The 23,721-nt window shown below is 33.1% G+C and overlaps 1 protein-coding gene across 6 annotated transcripts in view; it reads left to right on the forward strand.

Annotated features, from left to right (window-relative positions):
* LOC114091683 (importin-8) overlaps positions 1-23,721 on the forward strand; it is a 72,807-nt gene that overhangs the window by 32,548 nt on the left and 16,538 nt on the right. For 5 of the 6 annotated variants that reach the window (XM_071610018.1, XM_071610019.1, XM_027934172.2 and 2 more), the window contains 7 exons: positions 18-183; positions 1,181-1,341; positions 1,959-2,084; positions 5,984-6,050; positions 10,398-10,523; positions 11,116-11,213; positions 15,046-15,141. In XM_071610018.1, coding sequence (XP_071466119.1) covers positions 18-183; positions 1,181-1,341; positions 1,959-2,084; positions 5,984-6,050; positions 10,398-10,523; positions 11,116-11,213; positions 15,046-15,141 — 840 coding nt within the window. The remainder of the gene's footprint in view (positions 1-17; positions 184-1,180; positions 1,342-1,958; positions 2,085-5,983; positions 6,051-10,397; positions 10,524-11,115; positions 11,214-15,045; positions 15,142-23,721) is intronic. The other variant, XM_071610016.1, reaches the window with a different exon arrangement.

Genomic DNA, 23,721 nt, shown 5'->3' on the forward strand with positions numbered 1-23,721 from the left:
TTCTGCTCATACTATAGTCATGTTGGGTGCTTCATGCATTTAGTTCTTTGAAGTTTCACAATGAACTCAACCTCAGAAATGCAGTTGAATTAGCAAAGAAGAGCCTGATTGAAGATAAGGAGATGCCCGTCAAAGTTGAAGCTGCCCTTGCTCTTCAGTCATTAATTTCTAATCAGATACAAGGTAAAACCAAAAATGCCTTTTAGAAGGGTAATTTTTCATTCACTTCCTTCCCTGATAAAGGGGGTTCTTTAGGTTCCAGGGGTTCAGAGTTTGGATTCCTGGGCTTTTGCTCCCTCAGAATTTTGTAGGGGATTATTCTTGTCCCTTTTTTAGGAGTTCCTATTGATTGTGGTTTCTGGAAAAGTTTTACATGAGGAACAAGTTAATAATTGCTGGGCACTAAGGTAGACTGGGAAGAGAGGCTTGGGTTCAGTTTTGATTTTGCTACTAATTTGTCATGGAAAGCTGGGTGAGACATATGATCTGTCAAAGCTTAGATTCCACATATTTAAGCTTGAGGGGGTTAGATTAGATGGCTTCAGGATTTTTTTCAACTTTAGAATTCTTTGGTTCTACCAGTTCAGGAAAGTAATATTTCTAGGGAGTGATAAAAGAAATATCTCATTTGTTTGTTTAGAAGAATGTTCTGTTCAAAGTTCAAATAAACCTTTACAAACAAATTCAGCTTTATGAAAAACATGAACCTTGTTTACCTTTATTTAACATGTTTTAATGGGAGGACTGGATTTTGTATGAGGATTTTCCAGGAGATCTGGGGGTAGAAATGGGTTAGGGTAGAGAGTGGGCCCCATCAGTGTTGGGGATAGTCTTTATGTACATGAGTTTTTATATTTGTCATCAAGACTGATGTAATATTTATGTTCTCCAAGTTATGCTGATGACAATATGTGTAGTTAGAATTTTTCAGTGGGAAATATTAGCATTTGGAATAGGACTGTCCTTTCTTATGTAGAACTGCTTATCCCTTTGATATTCTTGAAGTTGGTATAGTGGTGAACATTATTTGATGCAACTCTGTAACTTACTCACCATAGAGCATGAGTGCATCTAGAACCTTATCTAGGTATTACCTTGTGTCACTTGACCTGTTACCAAGTTAATTCCTTTTACTATCTGTGAATGGCTAACATTTACTAATTTTGTTTTGTTGCATTAGCTAAGGAATATATGAAGCCACATGTGAGGCCTATTATGCAGGAGCTGTTGCACATTGTTAGAGAGACAGAAAATGATGATGTTACTAATGTAATCCAGAAGATGATATGTGAATACAGTCAAGAGGTAGCCTCGATTGCTATTGATATGACCCAACACTTGGTAAGACATGACAGTTTTTTGTTAGTTTTGCTTGGAATCCTTGAGTAATCTAAATTAAACCCCATAATTTCAAGTTCAGTTTTATTTGTAACTGAAATACTAATATAAAAATGTTTGCTCTGATAATTCTGATATTCCTGTAGTTAAGCAGACTTGAAGCTAATAACATGTAGGATAATCTCTCTTCATCTGTAGTATCCTAAGATTTCATAATGTGCCTTGATGTGAACGTTCTAAATTTTTACTTTCTTAACTTTGATTCTGGTATCTCAATTCCTTTACATTGGGGCATTTTTGTTTTTGTTTTACCACTTTGATAAATTTCTCTCTACTGTTTTTTAAAGTCATTTTGCTTAATGACAACCAATAAAATTAGTTAACGGTTGTAATGACTAATGAATATTCCACATTGATAACTATATGGGGGAAATGGCTATATTTAAAATATGACAGATTCTATTTTTGTAAGAAAAAAGGTGATTTATTCATAAAGTGCAGAAATTAACGTTTGAGTGATGCTGATATTTTAATGTGTGACATTACCCTTTTGCTAATTTTTATAATGAGGGGGGTTGTAACAGTACCAACTGTTGAATATTTTAATATGTTTTGCATAGGCTGAGATATTTGGCAAAGTTCTTCAAAGTGATGAATATGAAGAAGTTGAAGACAAAACAGTAATGGCTATGGGAATTTTACATACTATTGACACTATCTTAACAGTTGTAGAAGATCATAAAGAGGTGGGATTTCTTTGTGTTTTATTATGACATAATAATGACTGAAATTTTTATGACTGGTGGGCATGAGTTTTAAAGTCTTGACCTTGAAGTTGCTATTTAGTTATGTTGCTAGGCTTTAAGAATTGCCCTCAAATTTAAAAAAAAAATTAAGAGGAACTATTACCTGTGCACTTAAAGTATATAGTATATCTCTCTGTATTAAAGAGTTTAGTTCATCATATCTGCTATGTGCCAGGCTAGGTTTTGTATAAGACATGAACCCTGTTTTCTGGGAACCCACAGTTCGGTCTTTGTGGTAGAGGGCAAATGTTAAGTAAAGGAATAGAATTCTGATGTTACTAGTATTGTAAGAATAGAAGAGTGGCAAGAACTTAGACATTTTTCATAAACCAATTTCTAAAATAGTATTGGGATAAGAATTTACAAAGACATGTATCCTGTGTCTTCACATCATTAACTGATGTAGTCTTATTGATGCCATGTGTGTGTGAGAGAGAGAGAGAGAGAGTGCGTGCGCGCGCAGGTGTTGGTAGTCTCCTTTTGCTGAAACAGGCCAACAAGCTCAGGTAGGTTCAGGAGACTTGTTCATGGTTACAGAGCTAATAAGTTGTGCATTTAGGTTTGTAGTCAGATCATTCTGATAATGTATTGGTTTTTCCCCACCACTTAAAACCTGCAGTTCTCCTTCTGAATTATAATGTGGACTCACCTCAAATTAGATTTTTACTCATTACTTCTGTGAGCACAAGTTGATTGGTTTGTCAGGGATGGAGCTCTTGTTTTATACAGTGAGGACTTAGGGAGTAGGTGCCAGTTCTTTAAATAGCATGTTTTAGTCAGTTTTTTTTTTTTTTTTGCTGCTGTGACTACAATACCTGCCAAAAACAGTTTTGAGGAGGAAAAGTTTATTTATGGGTTCAGTTTCAGAGGTCTCAGTCCATAGACAGCTGGCTCCATTCCTTGGGACTTGAGTTGAGGCAGAACAACATGGCAGAAGAGTGTGTTGGAGTGAAGCAGCTGACATGATGATCAGAAAACAGAGACTCTACTCACCAGATACAAAAACATATACCCCAAAGGCACGCCCCCCGCCCCCCCCAGGGACCTACCTCCTCCAGACACACCCAACCCACCTTCAGTTACCATTCAGTTAATCCCATTAGGGGATTAATTCACTGATTGGGTTAAGGCTCATTTTTTCTCTAAACCTTCTTGCATTGTCTCACGTTTGAGCTTTTGGGGGACACCTCACATCTAAACCATAACAGCATTATTATTGTTAAACTATGTGACTGTTGATTTATCCTGTGTTTATCAGATATTAATGAGAGCTTCCTAGTGTCTTAAAAATGGTTCAGTATTCTCTCTTGGATGCATCTTCTTAATTGAAGGGCTTAATGTGAATTTTTATTTTCATAATCATCATTTTATTTTTTTGTTCATGTTGAAACTCTATGGTCCTCTTGTAACAGTGAGATATTCCAAGTTAAGTTATAATATGTATTGTAAGGATAGTTTTTTTCACCTTAAATTTGGAACTTATGCTTTAAATTTGAAGAGACCTTAGAAATCACTTATTCCAGTTTTTCTGAGTGTGGGTGAGGGTGTAAGAAGTAGGAGAATTAGCTTTAGGATTAGTTTGAAAACAAAATAGCATTTTGTCTTTTTGTTTTAATTTTTCACTATTGATATTAAATTTATTTTGAATTTCTAATAATGTTAAAGGAGCTGTGAATTCTGGTTTTCAAAGGAGGAGTGGGTTAAAACTGAGAAATACAAATCTAACTTCCTTACCTATACTATAGAGCAAAGCCTTAATGATTTAGCTAAATGGCTTTACTGAGGTCATGGGTAGTTAGAGGCGAAACACCAACTGAAATCTTGGTCTCTAGGTCACTTGCTCTTTAATTTTGAACTTTGCCTTGTTAAAAGCAAACTTTGAAAGCAGTATTTCCTTAAAAGGGAAAAAACCTATATCTGTACAAATACTTAATGCATGAAGAACAAAATTGGAAATCTGAAATAGGTGTTTAAGCATGTACATTTTTATTTAATGGTTTTAAGTATATTGGCAATTTTTAAACTGGGACATTTTGGATCATTTGAACTTTAGATAAATAGTTTAACATGTATCGGGTTACTAAACTGTATCCCACAAAAATGCACCATTATTATGTGAAAATTAAAAATAAAAACACAGCTGGATGTAGTGGTATGGATCTATAATCCCAGCTATTTGGGAAGTTGAGGCAGGAGGATTAGAAGGCCAGCCTAGCTAACTTAGACTGTCTCAAAACAAAAACAAACAAAAAAACTGGGAATATAGGGCAGTGCTAGAGCACTCCTGGGTTCAGGAGTTTAATCCCCAATACTTCAAAAACAACAATGAAGAAAATAATTGAGTATTAGAAAGTGCTTAAAAGATGAAATTGGATATTTACAGTAAAAATCTAACATGATGGATTTTAATTGTAACTTATTTAAAAAATGTTTAAAACAAATATGTTGAATGATTTAAAAGGTCTGAAAAGATTACTCAGTGAAATTTCACTTTCTTACTCAGTTCTCTAGTTGTCTTAATTTTATCCCTTGCAGAAGATAGCAAAGTTTTTTCAGGTTTTTTTGGTATTCTTCCAGAGGTTTTTCTACTGTCATACAAACAAAAAGTGTACATATTTTTCTTTTATGAACACAGTAACATACTATGCACAATTTTTAGCTACCATTTTCTATTTAATTCATCTTGGTGATCCTTCTATACCAGTCAGTAAACTTACATATTTTTAATGGTTGCATACTATTCTCTTGTATGATGTGTCAAATTTATATAACAGCTTGCTAGTTAATAGGAATAATTTAGATGTCCCTTGTTTAAATTGACATTGGTGAGAAATCACAAATATTGTTGCAATGAATGTTTTTGCATGTCATTTTGTGCACATAACAATGTCTGGAGGGTAATTTCTTGACGTGGAATTGTTGGGTTAAATGGTATGTATATGAGTTAGTTCTAAGGATGTTGCTAATTTGTCTTAAATAGAGTGCGCCCATTTATAGTCCACGAATCAATGTACCACAATGTCTTTCTTTCCAGTCTCATACTTTTTGATCATTGGCAGTCTGATAGGTCAAAAGTATTAATATTGCACTTTGAATTTATAATTTTCTCATATTAGAGTAAACATCTTTTTTTATAAGCTTAAGGCTTGTTTAGATTTATTTTTCATAACCTTTGCCTGTTTTTCTGTTGATTTCATATAATGGGAATTTGATTTTTGTAATACCATTTGATAGTATTTCACTCAAATTTTTATTTTTGGCTCCATGCAGAAAATTTTAATTTTTGCAATCAGATGGTTCAGTTTTTTTTTAAATTTCTGGGCTTCGATTCAGTTTCCCACTTCAGGATTACACAAGAATTCTTTTTTTTTTTTTTTTTATTCTAGTATTTTTGTTTGTTTTAATTCTTTGCATCTGAAATCTTTATCCATTATAAATTTATTTTGTTATAAAACAGGTAAGGAACTAATCTAATTCACAGATTTACTATGGATTTATTCTTATCCCCATCTTTGGTCTACTTTTTGGAATTTCCTTGCATTTTTTAAAAATTTATTTTTTAGTTGGACACAATACCTTTATTTTATTTATATGTGGTGCTGAGGATCGAACCCAGGGCCTTGCATGTGCTAGGTGAGCACTCTACTGCTGAGCCACAACCCCAGCCCCTTCCTTGCATTTTTGCATGGTTAATTTTTCACATGAAAATTAGAATTAATTTATCAAGTTCCCCTCAGAAATGTCTTGTAGGTATTTTTATTGGGATAATATTAATTTGTATATTAACTTAAAGGTTATCATGATGAATTTTAAAGTAAATATTTAAAATTTGTTTTCAGATCACACAGCAATTAGAGAATATCTGTCTACGGATCATTGACCTTGTTTTACAGAAGCATGTAATTGGTAAGTTCAGAGGTTAAATAAAAATCGGCAGTGGTGGTGCATGCCTGTAATCCCAGCGGCTCAGGAGGTTGATGCAGGAGGATCGCGAGTTCAAAGCCTGCCTCAACGCCCTAAGCAACTCAGTGAAATCCTTTCTCTAATTAAAATATAAAAATATTCCGGGGATATAGCTTAGCTGTTAAGTGTCCCTGGGATCAATTCCCTGTACCACCACCCCACTCCCAAAAAAGGTTAATTGAAGACTGAGGATATAACTTAATGTTGGAGCACTGGCCTAGCGTGTGCAAGACCCTAGGTTCAAAACCCCTCCCCCGCAAAGAAAGATAATCGAGACTTTATTTTTCTCAATTTGATGAACTTAAAGTACATTTTTCGCCCTTCAATTTGACAGATGGACAATTTAGAGAAGGAGTAACTTATATAATATATCCAGTGAGAATTTTTGGCTTTGAAAAGTATAAAGGACAAAGAATGTTGTATTTTACATTTTCAGAAATGAACTGAGGTGAGATTTTGGTGAGATTCTTTAATCTGGGATTGAAAAATGTTTAAAAATAGAAATATTTATTGCTGGCAGTGTGAATTGTCCTGTTTTCTGTTAAAAGTGCCTGACTTGTGAGTAGAATCAGTAACTGATGCTAGATATTATGAGCTGATGGGTATTTTTGATAGAGGAGGCTACTTTCTGTAGTTTCAAGCATTTTGAAGATGCCAATCCCAAGACATGTGGGCATGAGAAAGACACAAGTTATTTAGTACTGATGTAGAAAGATGGCTTAAGAGTAGTTATCTCCAAACTTTTTATTGTTCACTCATTAGTAAAAAAAAATTGAGCATGCATGTCTAATATATATTAATAGTATTTGAGATTATTTATTCAGTAAGTATTGATCTCACTCAAATACTTATAGTATTTGAGATTATTTGAATAAAATATGAATAAAATATGATACATGTACATACACACACAGTATTTACACAACCTTTAAAAAGAAGGAACTTTGGTCATTTGCAAAAATGAAGACGAACCTAAAGGAAATTATATGAAGTGAAATATATCGTGGGTGCCAGCACCTCACCAGGGAACCCTTTTCTGCTCAGAGGGATAAACCTCTAAAGAACTTAAAGTCTGAAATAATTAGTAAAGAACAAAATACAGAGACAGAATTATAGTTTTGAAGGATGGAGGACCTGATAGGTTCAGCCCTCACAGGAGCTGGAGCTGGACAATTAGAAAATGGTTCCCGTGGTTTATCTAAGGGGGTATATATGAAAGGCAGTGATAAGGTTTTGAGGGTGGAATCTTGCTTTTGATGTCTTGCAGTCAACAGGTTGATTGGCATCTTGGCAGGTTTCACCCATCTCTGAGAGGCTGTATGACAATAGCAGGTCACCCCATCTCCGGTGCTGTGTGAGACCTTTTTGAGCAGAGCTGAGAGGGAGTTCACATGTATTTGGGTGATCTTACTCTATGGGATTGCCACGGGAAGTTCCTAATACCAGACTTTCCCACTCCTTGGCTGCAATGCTGAAAAGGTCCTCACATATAGTTGACGAATGGCTCTCGATAGAAATAAGTCAGAAACAGACAAGTACTGTGAGATCTCATGTGAAATCTAAAAACGTTGAACTCTTGGAAAGAGACACTAGAATGGTGGTTTCCAAGGGTGGGAGTGGATTGAGATGTGGAGATGTTGGTCAAAATGGTGACTATAGTTAATGTATTATATACTTGGAAATTGCTAAGAGAGTCGTTTTTGTGTTTTCACAACAAAAAATAAGTATGTGAAGTAATGGATATCTTAATTAGATGATTTAACTATTCCGGAAAACATGTATATTTCAAAACATTTTGTTGTACACTATAAAATGCACATTTTTAATTTGGCCAATTAAAAAATACGTAAAAGATAATTTTTAAAAAGTATGTGTTTCAGTAAAATGATCAATACTTGCTAGGGACTAGGAATGGGAGAGAGGGAAGGATGAATATGTGGGAGTACGGGATGTTTAGGACATTGAAACTCTTCTGTATGATACAGTATTGATAGACATATGTCATTATATACATTTGTCAAAATGCATAAAATGCAGTATAAAGAATTAACTGTAAAGATTTTTAATAGTAGTAGTAGTAGTAGTAGTAGTAGTAGTAATAATAGAATAGAATTTCCAAAATACTGGATAGTATTCTATCCTGGATATGTACCACATTTTCTTTATTTATTCATCTGTCAATGGGCACTTAGCTTTTTCATTTCTAACTATTACATCTCTTCAAGATCTTGATTTCAGTTCCTTTGGATATGTATCCATTAGTGGTTTTGCTGAATCATATGGTAGTTCTGGGTTTTCTTTTTTGAGGAACCTCTACATTGTTGTCCATGTGGCTGCATGACTGACAGTGTTTGAGGATTCTCTTTGGTCAACATCCTCTCCAGCATTTATCTTTTTGATAATAAACGTTCTAACAGATGTGAGTTTTAATCTGCTTTAATATGCATTTCCCTGATGATTAGTTATATTGAGCATTTTTTTCATATACTTATGGGCCATTTACATGTTTTCTTTTGAAAATATCTATTTGTCTTTTTATTTTTTGAGATGAGGTCTAACTGTGGCTTGGACTGAAGCAATCTTGCCTAAGCCTCCTGAGTAGCTTGGACTATGGGAACATGCCAGATTGCGTGATTCCAATTTAAAATTATATTTTGTTTTTTCTTGCTGTTGAATTAAGTTCCTAATGTATTTTGGATAGTAATTCTTTATTAGACATATGATTTTCCCCCCAGATGTATGGTGTACAAATATTGTCTTACATTCTATAGATTGTCTCCGCACTCTATTGTTTCCTTTGCTATGCAGAAAAATTTTAGTTTGACATAATTCTGTTTGTCTATTTTTTGCTTTTGTTTTCTGTACTTTTGGGGTCATAAAAAAATTGCTCCCCAGAGCAATGGCACAGAACTTTTCCTTCTGTTTTCTTGTAGTAGTGTTATAATTTCAGGTCTTAATGTTCAAGTGTTTAATTCATTTTGAGTTGATTTTTGTATATCTATGAGATGAGGATCTAATTTCATTTTTCAGTATGTGGATATCCAGTTTTATCAGCACCATTTATTGAAGAGACTGTCTTTTCCCTATATGTGTTCTTGTGCTTTTTTTTGTAGAAAATGAGTTGAGTGTGAATATGGATTTATTTCTAGGTTTTCCATTCTATTTTACTGATTTTATGCCATGTTGAAACTTTCAGAAATCCTTTATTCAGACAATTTGTTGGTTTTCAAGTGATTACCTTATATATAGCAGATTATTTCCCCAAATTTATACTTTCTATCTTATTTTACTTTTAATAAGGCAAATGTCTGTATTAGTAGCTTCTGAATATGTTCTTTTAAGTAAGACAAAGAATATATTATTCAGGCTTTCAGGGTAAGTATTAGTTACCTTTCTGAGACAAAAATAAAACTTTCTAGTTCGACTTCTTGGCTCAGTGACATGGTAGGAGTTATTTGAAACTTATAGTGAGGCTTGTCTTTTCTGATTATATATTTAGCTATAATTTACTTTTGATTGAGGGTGATGGTATTAAATATGTGTGAATGTAAGAACATTTCTTTTGAACTCTTCTACTTTACAGTGGGTATAATTTTTTTTTTTTTTGTACTGGGGATTGAACTCAGGCACTCGACCACTGAGCGATATCCCAGCCCTATTTTGTGTTTTATTTAGAGACAGGGTCTTACTGAGTTGCTTAGCACCTCACCTTTGCTGAGGCTGGCTTTGAACTCAAGATCCTCCTGCCTCAGCCTCCCGAGCCACTGGGATTACAGGTGTGTGCTACTGTGCCCCGTGGGTATAATTGTTTTGAGGTAAATTAAAGAATACTGTGCAAATCTTTAAGTTTTATGGATTGAAAAATACTGGTAGCAACAATTGCTTTTAAAAATATAAATGTGAAATAGGTAGATATTTCAATCCCTATGTAATTAAGCTCTTTAAAGAATATTATTATTTGTAAGTTTAAAATCCTCTACGTGAAAGAGGTATGATAATCTATTCCTTCTCTCATGCATTCTAATATAATTTTATAAAAATAAATTATATTTTGTTATAAAATAGAAAAACTTATATTTTTTCCAGTATTAAAAGAAAGTTTAGTAAAAACAAATTTTTGCCTTGCCTCAAGTTGAGGACAAATCTTGAAGGCTGAAAGTGCTGATGCTGAGAAAGGGATGCTGGTAAGCACATTAAATATAGGAGGAACGTGTGTTGCTCCTCTGCGTGGTCTTTGCGTTTAATTTTTGCTATTTCTGGTGTTCTAATGAGAGATTTTTTTCCTTCTAGAATTCTATGAAGAAATTCTTTCACTGGCATATAGTTTAACCTGTCACACAATTTCCCCTCAAATGTGGCAACTTCTAGGTATTTTATATGAAGTTTTCCAGCAGGATTGCTTTGAATACTTTACAGGTATGGCTTTGACCATATAGCCTTTTTACTTTCTGGTTCTGGATATTTACTCCTTTGACACTTCAAATATCACACATGATTCTAGCACTAATTAGAAAATGTTCTTATTTTTCTGTCATGAATAGGGTGGAGCTGTTGTAGCAGTGTTTATATATAATCAAAAGAGTTAGGCTGTATTTCTTGTTGTGTTAAGTTACTTTGCAACCAAAGCACATGTCCTTATGTTAATTCAATAAATATTTTCTGAATGTCAGCTATGTTCCATATGCTCTTCTAAATTCAGTAATATGGCAGTGAACTTCAGAAACCCTTTTGAAGCCTGCATTCTGGTGGGGAATGGGAGAGAGCAGGGAAGTATTCAGGTGAATAAGCAAAAATTCAGGACAATCACTACAATAAATGGTAAGCATCTTAATCTTTCAAATTCACATTTTCCTCATTTACAAAAAGGGCAGACCACCTTCATTTCTAGCATTTTGTAGTTGCTAGGTAAGAGAGTTATGTTGGGCATTACGGAAGTGTGGTTTCACTAGGAATAATTATTTCTACTCCTGTTGCTCAAATCTCATTGGGATTTTGAATTTTTTCTTAGACATGATGCCTCTCCTGCATAATTATGTGACAATAGATACAAATACTTTACTATCAAATCCAAAGCATTTAGAAGTACTTTTTACAATGTGTAGAAAGGTAAGCATATCCTAATCAATTGTCACAGTGTTTCTTACTAATACTTGAATATTTATATCCTTTATCAACATGTATTTGTCAATTTGCATTTTCAAAATGAATTTGGGGTTGTTGTAATTTGAAAGTTTCACGATCTATGTTGTGCTTAAAATGTTTACTACTTTAATATCTACATTATAATTTTGAAGATAAATATAATTGTTCCTTAGAATTTTTAAAAAAATATTTTTAGCAGTAGATGAACAACTTTATTTTTATGTGTTGCTGAGGATCGAACCCAGTGACTCCCATATGCTAGGCAAGTGCTCTACTACTGGGCCACAACCCCAGCCCTGTTCCTTAGTATTAATGAAGAATTGATTTCATGATCCCCATGGATGCCAAACTCCAGGAATGCTCAAGCCCATTGAGTAATAGGGGATAGTATTTGCATATGATCTATGCACATACTTTCTATATACTTTAAGTCATCTCTACTTATAATAACTGATACAATGTAAATACTGTGTAAATAATTGTTATATGATAAGACTATGTATGTGTTCAATACAGATGTAGTTCTTCTAAAAAGTATTTTTGATATTTTGGTTGAATCTGGATAGGTAACCTATGGAGGACCAACTGTACTTCTCTACTTTTTTCTTTCTAAAATATAAGCTCATTACTTAATTAAAGAAATGTGCTAAGAAAAGCTAGGAAAACTGGCCACACAATTTCCCATTCTGTCATTGATATTTTCTTATTTGATTGAATGTGTATATTGGAAATCACGAGGTATAGGTAATTTGAACATAAACAATATAAGACAAAATTTTTTTTTTTTTAAGCAGTACTTGGAATTGAATCTAGGACCTCATGTATGCTAGACAAGAGCTCTACCACTTGGCTATAAACCCAGCCCCAAACAATTATAGTAGTTAGAAAAACAGCATCATTTAGCTCAGGACAAGATAATTTATAATCCCTATAATGGCAATCCTTTTTTTTTCTTATTTTTTATTTTATTTGTTTATTTATGTGGTGTTGAGGATTGAACCCAGTGCCTCACATGTGCTAGCCAAGTACTCTACCACTGAGCCACAGCCCCTGTGCCCTAATTTATTCTTTATTTTATTGTTATTATTTTTTATAGCTATTCTTATCTTATCAAACATGATTGTCTACTGTGTTGTCTTTATAGATTAGATTTAGGCCTCTGTTGGTTATGTCTTGGAATCTTTGATGGCTAAATAATGTTTTCCTTCTCATTTAGATAATTATTGGCATATACATAAATTTAAAACTATATTGCCTAAAGCCATCAGGCAGATTTTAGAAAGCTTAACTAGCCTGAAAACAAAAAGTTTGATTCTGGAGTAGGGAATAAAATAGCAAGTGTGTATAACCCATTATTCTCACTGGAAGAGATGTGTACCAGAATATGGTAAGAGCTGTGAAGTGAAAATCAGTCTGTCTCTTTTAGGTTCTAGTTCATTATTAAAAGCCTGGGAAATTTTGGGAAGTCATTAAACTTCACATCTAAGCTGTGATATTTAAAAACCTCAATTTAGCACTGCGATAGCCCATCTTGTTAAATCAAAATCACTGGCATCTTCAGTTTTCCCGTTATGGAGACAGAAAGGGAGAAAGAAAACAAGTAGAAAACAGCAGTCCTGTATGTTCCATTAGTAACTCAGGTGCTCTGTGTTAAAGCATGTACACATAGGGGCTGGGGATGTGGCTCAAGCGGTAGCGCGCTCGCCTGGCATGCGTGCGCCCCGGGTTCGATCCTCAGCACCACATACAAACAAAGATGTTGTGTCCGCCGAAAACTAAAAAATAAATATTAAAAAATTCTCTCTTTAAAAAAAAAAAAAAAAAGCATGTACACTAAAACTGATACTCATAATGTCCTTATACTTACCAAGTAGTTAAAATATATTTCATATTCTTGGTTTTAATATCAATTATATTTACTTAATTCTCAATATATCAGGTATTTTCTGAGCACTTTATACATACTGACTTTTTTAATCTTTGTAACATTATGAAGAAGGTGTCACATTTTTATTAATGAGAGAACTAGGGCATAATTTAATTTCTTTTGCTGTGGCTAGAGTTTAGTAAATTGTTTTAAATCACATAGCTACTATGTGTTGGAGGCAGATTTGAAGCCCAGGTAGTCTAGTTCCAGAGCCCTCTCTACCTGTTTAGTGGTTCTGGGGATTGACCCCAGTGGCATTCTCCCATCAACATACCCCCTCTTCCTTTAAAAATTTTTTTTTGAGACAGGACTTTGCTAAGTTGCTGAGGCTGGCCTAAAACTTGCCATCCTCCTGCCTCAGCCTCCTGAGTTGCTGAGATTACAGGTGTGTGCTACCATTCCTTGACTCCATTTTTAAAATTACAGGATGTATCTTGTTTCTTTCCCTTTGAGAAAACAGAAATCAATTAAGCAAACAAGTTTCCATGTGAGTGCAATTTTGGGAAATGTTTTTTTTTTTTTTTTTCATTACATATCTTACAAATCCCTGAGGTAGGTACTATTATCCTCATTTTATAGATGGAAAGTAAGACACAGGGGTTAAGTGGCTTTTAAAAGTACAAGTAATGATTGGCAGAGCTGTACTTGTTCCAGAGCTGTTTTAGAAGCTGGATTTTGTACATTGTCCTGGAGGGAGAGATTTAAACTTATGTAAATAGCCCTCACTCTTAGCTCTGCTGTCATCTGCTTATGAATCAGTTCACTATTTTCCAGCTTCCAAAATTTTTACTGGTGTATCTTTCCTTTTCTCTTTGTTGAATATGTGCTGTTAAAAACTCTTCACTGTTGTTTTAGTAACCTCTCGGGAGGGAATGCAATTAAATAGGAATGTTCCTTCTGTTGTCTTTCTCAAATCAGTTTTTTAAAATTGTATTTTTCTAGGAAATAATTCAATTTGTTTAGGTTTTCAAATATGGAAATAGTGTTCCCCATATTCCTATTTCTTATTTCTCTTTTATATTTGTCTTACATTTCTAATATATTTAAGTTTTTGCTTTGTAAACATTTGGCAAGAGTTGTCTACTTAGTCTTTTTTTTCTTAGTGAATCTGCTTTTGGTTTCTCTTTGTAATCTCTTTGTGTTTTAAATTTCTGCTCTCATTTTTTTCTATTTTTTTGGGGTTAAGTCAGTTAATTTTCTTATGTTTTGTGTTTGGACTCATTATTTTTTGTCTTAATTTCTAATATAAGCATGTTCTACTCTAGGAACCTCTCTTCTAGGGATCATAAGAAAATTATATTCCATATTTTACATATGAACATGTTTATTATAGAATCATTTATAATAGCAAAAATACAGAATTGACAATAGAAAAACAGTTTAGTAACTTTGTTATATTCATGTACTATTGTACTATGTCCTACTATATGTAACATGAATAGTTATAACATCCAATGAAAATATTCTAATTATGAATTCCAGGTAGGAAAATTAAAAAATGTATAGTATCAAATTACAGTTATGAAAAAAATGGGCAAAAGAGACAGAAAAATAGTTTGCTTGAAAAGTTATTTTGTTTTCATTGCTGCTTTAAAAGGGAATCTTTATTTATCTGGATAGTTAATGCAAATAGCTTACTTTATTAATTTAGAGTCAAATGAGTGAATTATTATGCCTTATAAGGAATTAGAGTAGGTACTAGAGAAGATAAATGGACTTTATTTTGACCTTCCCTTCTTTGGGTTGATAAGTAAACTTGGAAAGCTATAATCCCTATGATTGAGTTTGTATAGAATATTTGCTTCAAGTGGTCTTGATTAAATTGCATGCAATACCACTCACTACTGAGGTAAATTGTAATTGCTGTAGGTACTATGTGGAGATGCAGGAGAAGATGCAGAATGTCATGCAGCCAAACTTCTTGAAGTCATTATTCTTCAGTGCAAAGGAAGGGGAATTGATCAGGTAATACAATTCTGGAAAGTGTCTAAACATTCAAATTTAAAATTTATATGCCTGATTGACATTTTCTTTTGATGCAAAATTTAAAAGGTAGCCTATAATTTGTGCTTGTGGGTGCAAATTTTATTTAAATGACCAAACAATCATGCATTTTGGAGATTGTACCTTGCATCCTAGCTGAGAAGGATGCACAATAAATATATAATAATTTAAGGAGCTATGAAATAATGAAAGAAATAAGTGTGTAAGTAAATTTTACTTATTTGGAGCCCTAGTGTTTGCATGTTTCTCTTTTATTTTTTGGCAGTGCTGAGGATTAAACTCGGGGCATCCCACACGCAAGCACTCAACCGCCGTGCTCTCTAGTACATTTCTTTGTTTTTGTGTATAGTGTTTAAATACTCAACAAATATCTTTTCTAAACAGAAATTAAGATACTATGAAAAAATGAAAAGGAGAAAGTTTCTCTTGACAAATTTAAAAATTATAAATTTATATTTTCTTTTTTATAAGATAAATTTATAAATTTTCAATGAGATTACTTTTTGGTACTATTATGATATTCAATGATTAAGTATACATATGGAGGCATTAGAGTAAAATTGTGAATTTCTCTTTAGTTTTGTATTTTTCTTTTATTTATTATAATAGTAGTATGGATATAATTCACATGATATACATTTTACCCATTTAAAGTGTACACCTTGATGATTTTCATTGTATTCACAGAATTGTGTAACTATTGCCATGATTTTATAATATTTCATCATCTGCCCCACCCAAAAAGAGTAACCTTTCCGTTTTCATGGGCAATCACTTTTCTCCAACACTCCTCTCACTCCCTCCAGCCCATGCAATCACTACTGTATTTCCCATCTTTATAGACTGGCCTATTCTGAACACTTCATGCAAATGGAATCACATTATATGATCCTTTGTTGTAGGCTTCTTTCACTTAAGGTTCTCAAGGTTAATCCAAGTGGTAGTGTATCAGTTCTTTATTTCTTTTTGTTGCCAAATAATATTCCATCATGTAGAAATATCACATTTTTCATTCATTCACCAATTGTTCATCATCTGAGTTATTTCCCTGTTGTGGTTATGATGAGTATGCTGTTATGAATGATTGTGTATACGTTTTTATGTGGACATATTTTCATTTCCTATGAGTGGAATTGCTGGATAATGTGGAATTCAAAGTTTAATCATTTGAGGAATTGTCAAACTGTTTCTATTCCCCAAAGGAGTGAAGGCGGTTTTCCATTTCTTCAAGTCCTTGACAACACTTGTTTCATCTTTTTGTGATAGTCATTATAGTAGGTATTAAGTAGTGTCTCATTGTAGGTTTTTTTTTAGTTGTAAATGGACACAATACCTTTCTTTTATTTTATTTTTGTGTAGTGCTGAGAATTGAATCTAGTGCCTTGCTCTAGTTTTTTTTTTTTTTTTTTTTCTCTGATAGTTAAGGATGTTGAAGATCTTTTCAAGGATAATTGACTTTGTATACTTATTTTTTTTTTTTTTTGAGAAATGTCTAATCAAATTCTACACTTATTTTTAATTTTTAATTGCATTGTTTCTTTATTGTGGAATTGTTGGAATTCATTATATATTCTAGATTCAAGTCCCTTGCAGATAAATGATTTGCACAAATTTTCTTTCAATTTGTAGGCTGTCTTTTAACTTTCTTGATCATATCCTTTGAAGCACATCAGTTTTTAATTTTGGTGCTGTTTAGTTTATTTTTTCTTTTATTGCCTGTTTAGTGTCATATTTAAGAAAAATTTCTAAATCCAAGATCACAAAGATTTACCTGTTTCCTTCTAAGAATTTCATAGTTTTAGCTCTTATACTTGGATCTTTGCTCCATTTTGAGTTAATTTCTTGCATATGAAGTGAGAGGAGCTCTAAATTACTTATTGCATGTGGATATTAAGTTGTTTCAGCACAGTATACTGAAAAGACTTTTCCCCTATTGAGTTTTCTTGGCACTCTTGTCAAATCAATTGACCTTAAATGTGAGGGTATTTTTTCTGGGCTGTCACTGTGATTTACTTATTTATCTGGTTTTACAAGTAACTGCTGTATCTTTATTCCTGTAGCTTTGTGGTAAGTTTTGAAATCAGGAAATTTGAATCTTCCAACTTTATTGTTTTGCGAGATCATTTTGGCGATTCAGGATCCCCTAAATTTCCACGTATGAATTTTAGAATCAGCTGACCAATTTTAGTAAAGAACCCAGCAGGGATTGGGATAGGCCTTGTTTGGAATTTGTAGATCAATTTGGGAAGTATTGCCATTTTAAAATATTTAGTATTTTAATCCCTAAACATGGTATGTCTTTACTTTTATTAGATCATCTTTATGTTCTTTCAATATTTGATAGTTGTCAGAGTATATGGTTTACAATTCTATTCTTAAAATATTTCTATGTATTTTATACTTTTTGATACTATTATAAGTAGAATTGTTTTCATAATTTTATTTTTAGATTCATTGCCTATGTATAGAAAAACAAATGTGTTTTGTATGTTTATCTTCTACTACCTTGCTAAACTCATTTGTTTTAGTAATTAGGATTTTTTATATAAAAGATCATATCATCTACAAATAGTTTTACCTTTCTAATTTGGATGCTTTTTATTTCTTTCTCTTGACTAATTGCCTGACTAGAACTTTGTATCCCATGTTGACTGCCTTTGGTGGGAGGTGACATCTTGTCTTGTTCCTGGTCTTAGGAAGAGAAAACATTCCTATCTTTTACCATTAGATCTAGTGTTAATTGGGGTTTTTCAAAGATGCCCTTCATCAAGTTGAGGGAGGTTCTTGACTATTGCTGGTTATTGAATATTTTTATCATGAGGGGGCTTGAATTTTTGTCAAATGATTTTTTTGGCGTCAATTGAGATGATGTGGTTTCCTCCCCTTCTTTCAGTTTTCAGATTTTAAATCAACTTTACAGCCCTGGTACAAACTTGGGCATAGAGTATAATTCATTTTATGTATTTCTAGACAAAGTTTGTTGATTTCCTCCCTCCCTCCCTCTCATCCTTCCTTACTTTTTTTTTCTCTTTTTCCCTTCCACTGTGATTACAGGTATGCACCATTATGTCTGGCTATGTCTGTATTCATAAGAGAGATTAATATAGAATTTTCATTTCTTGTGATGTCTTTTGCTGGCTTTGGTATCAGAGTAATGTTGGCCTCAGAATTTTGGAAGTTCTCCCCTATTCTCTTCTTTCCAAGAGTTTGTGAAGGATTGGTATTCTTCTATGTTTGGTAGACTTCAGTGGTTAGTTGTAAACTTACTATCACAGTCTCTTCATTTGTTAGTCTATTCATATTTCCAGTTTTTTTTTGAAATCAATTTCATTATCTAGCATCTTTCTAGAATTTGGCCATTTCATCAAAGTTGTCTAGTTTGTTGACATGTGGTTGTTTATAGTGATTCTGTACAATTCTTTTTTTTTTCTATAGGAGTGGCAATAATGACCTTATTTTGTTCCTGATTTCAGCAGTCTTCTCTTTTTTTCCCTTCGGTAATTGACTTAATGGTTTTGTCAATTTTGTCCATCTTTTTAAAGAACTAACTTTTGGTTTCATTCTTTATTTTCTGTTTTCCATTTTTTAGTCTCCCCTCTAATCTTTATTTTTTTTCTCCTCTGTTGATTTGTTATTCTTTTTCTAGTATTTTAAGGTGGAAGTTTAGGTTATCAATTTGAGATCTTTCTTCTTTTTTAATATAAGAACCTATAGCTATAGATTTTCCTCTCCGCACTGATTTAGATAAATTCCATAAATTTTGATATGTTTGTTTTATTATCTCAAAATGTTTTCTAGTTTCCCTTGTGATTTATTCTGGACCCACCAATCATTTAGAAGTATTATTTTTAATTTTTGTGAATTTGTAGATTTTCAGAAATTTTTAAGTTTGACTCCATTGTGAGTGGAGAACACATTTTGTCATATCACTCCTTTTTAAGACCTTGGGGGTTGTTTTATGCTTTTCATCTAGTCTGTCTTAGTGTTCTGTGTGCACTTGTGAATAATGTATATTCTGCTGTTCTTTGATGTGTTCTGTAGGTGTTTGTTAGGTCTGGTTGTTGGTTTATAATGTTAAGTCCTGTATATCTTGATGATCTGCCTACTTGATCTGTCCATTATTGAAAGTGAAGTATTTAAGTCGCCTGCAACTATTGTTGGATTGTCTACTTCTCTAATTTCTGTTCATTTTTGCTTCATATTTTTTTTGGCTCTGTTGTTAGGTTTGTGTATATTTATAATGGTTTTAGCTTTCTGATGGATTGACTCATTAGTCAAAATTTCTATTTCTAGAAACTGTTTTAATGTCTATTTTGTCTGATATTATCTTTTTTCATAGTTGTGTTCCCTGATATATTTTTTTTCCAATGGTTTTGCTTTTAATCTATTGTGTGTATTGAATCTAAAGTGTTTTCTGTATACAGTTTATAATTGGATCTTGTTTTTTAATCCAATCTGACATCCTGACATTCTCTGTTATTGTTACATGTGGATTTAGTCAATTTTTTATATCTCATGTGTTTTTGTTCTCATTTTTTAATCCTTTATCTGCTTTATTTTGATTAAGTAAATATTTTCCAATGTCACATCTTAATTTCTTTAATTATTTTTTTTCACTATACTTTTTTTGATCTCTTAGTGGTTACTCCATATTTTTTCACTATTTAAATTTTTTTGGATGTTAAAAACTTTAAAGACATGACTAAAGTAGTGTTTGATATAAATAGTGATTGTTCATTTGATTCACAGAGAAGCCCAGTGAGAGATTCCATCTGAAATGAAGTACGCATAGGCCAGGAAATTGGACAGAGAAACCTAAGGCCAAATCTGTCAGCCTAAATATTTTCTCTTTCTGATCCCCCTTTATCATGGGTTTACAGCAAATAATCATGGCCAGGATCCTATAGTTTAAGGAACTCGGGAGTTGTTGGTATAGCTGAAGATTTTAAAGAATCTGACATAGGCTTATAAACTTTTTCATTTTAATAAATTTTTTCTGGTGATTTATAGAATCCACTTAATATTAATTTCAGAAAGATAACAGAAATAGTCTGATATAACTCTTTCCTCTTCTCTCTTTGCACTGTTCTTATACATATTACGTTTATGTTACAAATCCAATAATACATTATTAATAATTATTACTTTTTGTAACTTTGCATCTGTTAAAGAAATTGAAGAGAGAGAGGAGAGATAACCAAGTATGTATGCGCAAAGTTGTTCTTGGTTTGTGGAATATGGGGCTTTTTATATTAGCCTTCTTATTTAACCATCTCTGATTCCTTTACTTGTTCCTGTGGACTTACCATCTGGTGTTATTTCCTTGCTTCAGGATTACCTTGCTTCTCCTACCTCTTCTGTATTATTACATTGCTTTATGTCATAGGCCCAACAGTACAATTGTGGTATACTTTGTTTAATGTAGTTGCTTTTTAAAACAGTAAAGAAAACAAAGTCAAAGAAATATTGTGTATGCTCTCTTTACTGGTGCCTGTGTGTATGTGTATGAGTGTGTGTGTGTAACGTTTAATTGGGTCATTTGCTTTCACAGCCCAGAGAACCTCCTTTAGTACTTATTATAATGCAGCTATGTTAGCAATGGATTCTCGTTTTTTTTTTTTTTGGTGGTGGTGCTGGGGATTGAACTCAGGGCCTTGTACTTGTACATGTGAGGCAAGCACTCTACTCTACCACGTGAGCCATATCCCCAGCCCCTCTCTGGTTTTTTTTATCTGAGTATGCCTTTATCTTGCCTTCATATTTTTATAGCTTTATTTTATTCATTTATTTTTTATGTGGTGCTTAGGATTGAACCCAGGGCCTCACACATGCTAAGCAAGCACTCTACCACTGAGCTGCAATCCAAGTCCCTTGTATTTGTTTTTTAAAGGGATATTTATTTTTTAAAAATATTTTAATTGGTATATTGTAGTTGTACATAATGGAGGGATTTGTTTTTACATATTTATACATGCACACAATATAACAATATAATTTGGCCGATACCATTTCCCAGTATTTCTCCTTTACCTCCCCTCCTCCCACCTCCTGTTCCCTTTCCTCTACTCTACTAATGTCCCTTCAATTTTCATGAGATCCACCCCCACCTTTCTTTTCTTTTTATCTTTCTAGCTTCTGCATATTAGAGAAAACGCATGACCCTTGACTTTCTGAATTTGGCTAATTTTGCTAAACATAATGGTCTCATATTCCACCCATTTTCCTGCAAATGACATAATTTTTAGTTATGGCTGAAAGAAACTTCATTGTGTGTACATACCACATTTTCTTTGTTCATTCATTCACTGAGAGACACATAGGTTTGGTTCCATAGTTTGGATATTATGAGTTGTGCTTCTATAAAGTGGTATGCATGTATCACTATAGTATGATAACTTAAAATTCTTTTGTATAAATAAGAGTGGTATAGCTGGGTGATATGGAAATTTCATTCCTTGTCTTTTGAAGAACCTTCATACTGTAGTTGTACTGATTTACATTCTCACCAACAATGTACAAATTTAACTTTTTTCCCATATCCTCTTCAGCATTTATTATTGTTCATACTCTTTTGGTACCAGGGATTGAACCCAGGGTTACATAAATACAGAGCCCTATTCCCAGGCCTTTTTGTTTTTCATTTTGAGACAGAGTCTCATGAAGTTGTTTAGGGCCTTGCGAAATTGCTGAGACTGGTTTTGAATTTGTGATCCTCCTGCCTCAGCCTCCTGAGCTGAGGATTATAGGCATATGTCACCACTCCTGGATGTCATTTGTATTCTTGATGGTTGCCATTCTAACTGAAATAAGATGAAATCTCAGTATAGTTTTGATTTGCTTTTCTGTAATTGCTAAAGATGTTGAACTTTTTAATACATTTTTTGGACATTTGTATTTCTTCTTTTGAGAAGTGTCTAATTAGTTCATTTGCCCATTTATCATTTGGGTTATTTGATTTTTGGTGGGGTTTTTTTTTTTTTGGTGTTAAATTTTTTGAGTTCTTTATATATTCTGCATATTAATCCTCTGTCAGAAGAGTAGCTAGAAAAGATTTGCCTTCATATTTGAAAGGTAATTTTGGTAGATTTTTGGTGAACAACTTTTTCAAAATTTTACCTATGCTATGACATTGCCTTTTGGCCTCCATTATTTCTGGGAAGAAACATTGTTTATTTCTGGGAAGAAACAATGATTAACAGATGTTAATCTTATTAACCTTCCTTTGTTCATTGTGTTCGTATATGTTTTTCTCTTACCACTACTGTCGAGATTGTGTCTTTCAGCATTTTTACTATGATGTGGATGTGTGTGGCTCTCTTTGTGTTTATCTTAATTGAAATTTGTGAGCTTCTTAAATGTGCAGATTATTTTTGTCAAACTTGGGAAGTTTTCAACCATTGTTTCTGTATTTCCCCCCCTTTCTGTCCTGTTTTTTACCTGGTACTCTTGTTATTCGTATACTAGTGTGCTTAATTATGTTCCACATTTCCTTGAGGTTGTGGACATTTTTCTTTGTTCTCTTTTTTCCTCTGGTCTTTGGAATTCATAGTCTTTATTGCTTGTCTTTTAAGTATGTTAATTCTCTCTTCTGCCATTTTAAACCTTTGGCCAGTGGAGCTTCTTTAGTGAATTTTTCATTTTGTTCATAGTATTTAAGTTCAGAATTTTTGTTTGGTTCTTTTTATAATGTCTGTTTTTATTGTTATTTTATATTTGAGGTATTGTAGTCAAAGTTTCCTTTAAGAATGGTTTCCTCTTCCTTCATGGTGGTTGAACCCAGGGGCTTCACCTGCTAGGCAAGCACTCTAGACTCATCTATATCCCAGCCCTCCTTTATTCTTGAAGCATTTGTAATGACTGATTTTTTGTTTTCAGGTTCTTCTGAGGTTTGTCTTGTCCCCGTGAGGGTTGTTCTTGTTCCCCAGGAGAGTTGTTCTTGGCTGTCTCCTTCCTTGGCTTTCTCTGCTGAACTACTGGCCTATCTTGGCTTTGTTTATCAGCAAATTAGGAAGAATTGTAAAAGTGCAAAAAATTGAAATTTCAGTTTGGAGCAATATGGTAGGTAATCAAGAGTTGAATAAGAGGATTGTTTTTTATCTGTGTAGTTTCATTTAAAGTCGGCAACCAAAAATCTCTAAAGTGATATAGTCAATTTCCACTCCTAAAACTGGGTGGTAGAATGATCTGGGAAGATAGTATTAGAGAATTTTTAATCAGAAAGCTGAGGACTTAAGAGGATTTCTAATGGTTGTGAATAGACAGTGCATTAACTGTCTATTAAGGAACACATCACCTTGGCATTCCATTTCTCTAAATTTCCTGTCACGTGGTAGTTAAATTTAGAGATTGGGTTAGACTCAGGTTTGACTTTTTTGCCAATAACAAGTCATGGGTGATGATGTGTATTTTTCCCAGGAAGCACAATATGTCTAGTTGTCTCCTATCCTCTGAGGTTAGTGGTATTGAAAGTGATATTCTAATCACCATTCCTTCTTCATTTATTATATGAAATATTTCTATAAAACGAAATGTTTTCTCATA

The sequence above is a fragment of the Marmota flaviventris genome, chromosome 3 (assembly GCF_047511675.1).
Source record: "Marmota flaviventris isolate mMarFla1 chromosome 3, mMarFla1.hap1, whole genome shotgun sequence".
Lineage (NCBI taxonomy): Eukaryota > Metazoa > Chordata > Mammalia > Rodentia > Sciuridae > Marmota > Marmota flaviventris.